Source organism: Mizuhopecten yessoensis, unplaced genomic scaffold (assembly GCF_002113885.1).
Source record: "Mizuhopecten yessoensis strain PY_sf001 unplaced genomic scaffold, ASM211388v2 scaffold671085, whole genome shotgun sequence".
Lineage (NCBI taxonomy): Eukaryota > Metazoa > Mollusca > Bivalvia > Pectinida > Pectinidae > Mizuhopecten > Mizuhopecten yessoensis.
The window spans coordinates 1-442 of NW_018457472.1; the positions used below are offsets into that span (position 1 = coordinate 1).

Genomic DNA, 442 nt, shown 5'->3' on the forward strand with positions numbered 1-442 from the left:
CATGAAGTTTCCATTAATTTAAGCTCTGAGCTTACGGACACCCTTTTGTTCTCTCTTCTTGATGGTCTTAGCTGGCTTCTTAGACTTGAGAATAGCAGAAACACGAGCAGCAGCAGCCTTTGAAAGATCTGGACGGTATCCCTTGAGAACGTTCTTTACAGCAGCGGCAGAAGGACGAGCACCTTTCTTAAGTTCGACAGCAGCAGTCTTGAGGTTCTTGTTGGAAGCCTTAGTAGTGGCGAAGGAAACACCCTTTTCAGTGGCACCAATGATAACGGCCTTGTTGTTAGCAATACCGGAGTATTTGAATGAGTTAACATTCATAAGGTTTCCTGGTTCAGAGGAGAATTGGACACCACTCTTCTTAACAAGGTAAGCGTTGTTGTTCTTAACAATTTGCCAGACAAGATCAGCAGACATGTTGATTATCCTTCTATTACAC

At 43.4% G+C, this 442-nt stretch overlaps 1 protein-coding gene across 1 annotated transcript; it reads right to left on the reverse strand.

Annotated features, from left to right (window-relative positions):
• Positions 1–35: 35 nt before the first annotated feature.
• Positions 36–426, reverse strand: LOC110440654 (60S ribosomal protein L28-like; the record flags this gene model as incomplete). The annotated part of the gene is made up of 1 exon (XM_021483818.1): positions 36–426. A coding segment is annotated over one exon (391 nt), but the record flags the coding sequence as incomplete, so codon positions are not given.
• Between the last annotated feature and the right edge of the window lie 16 nt (positions 427–442).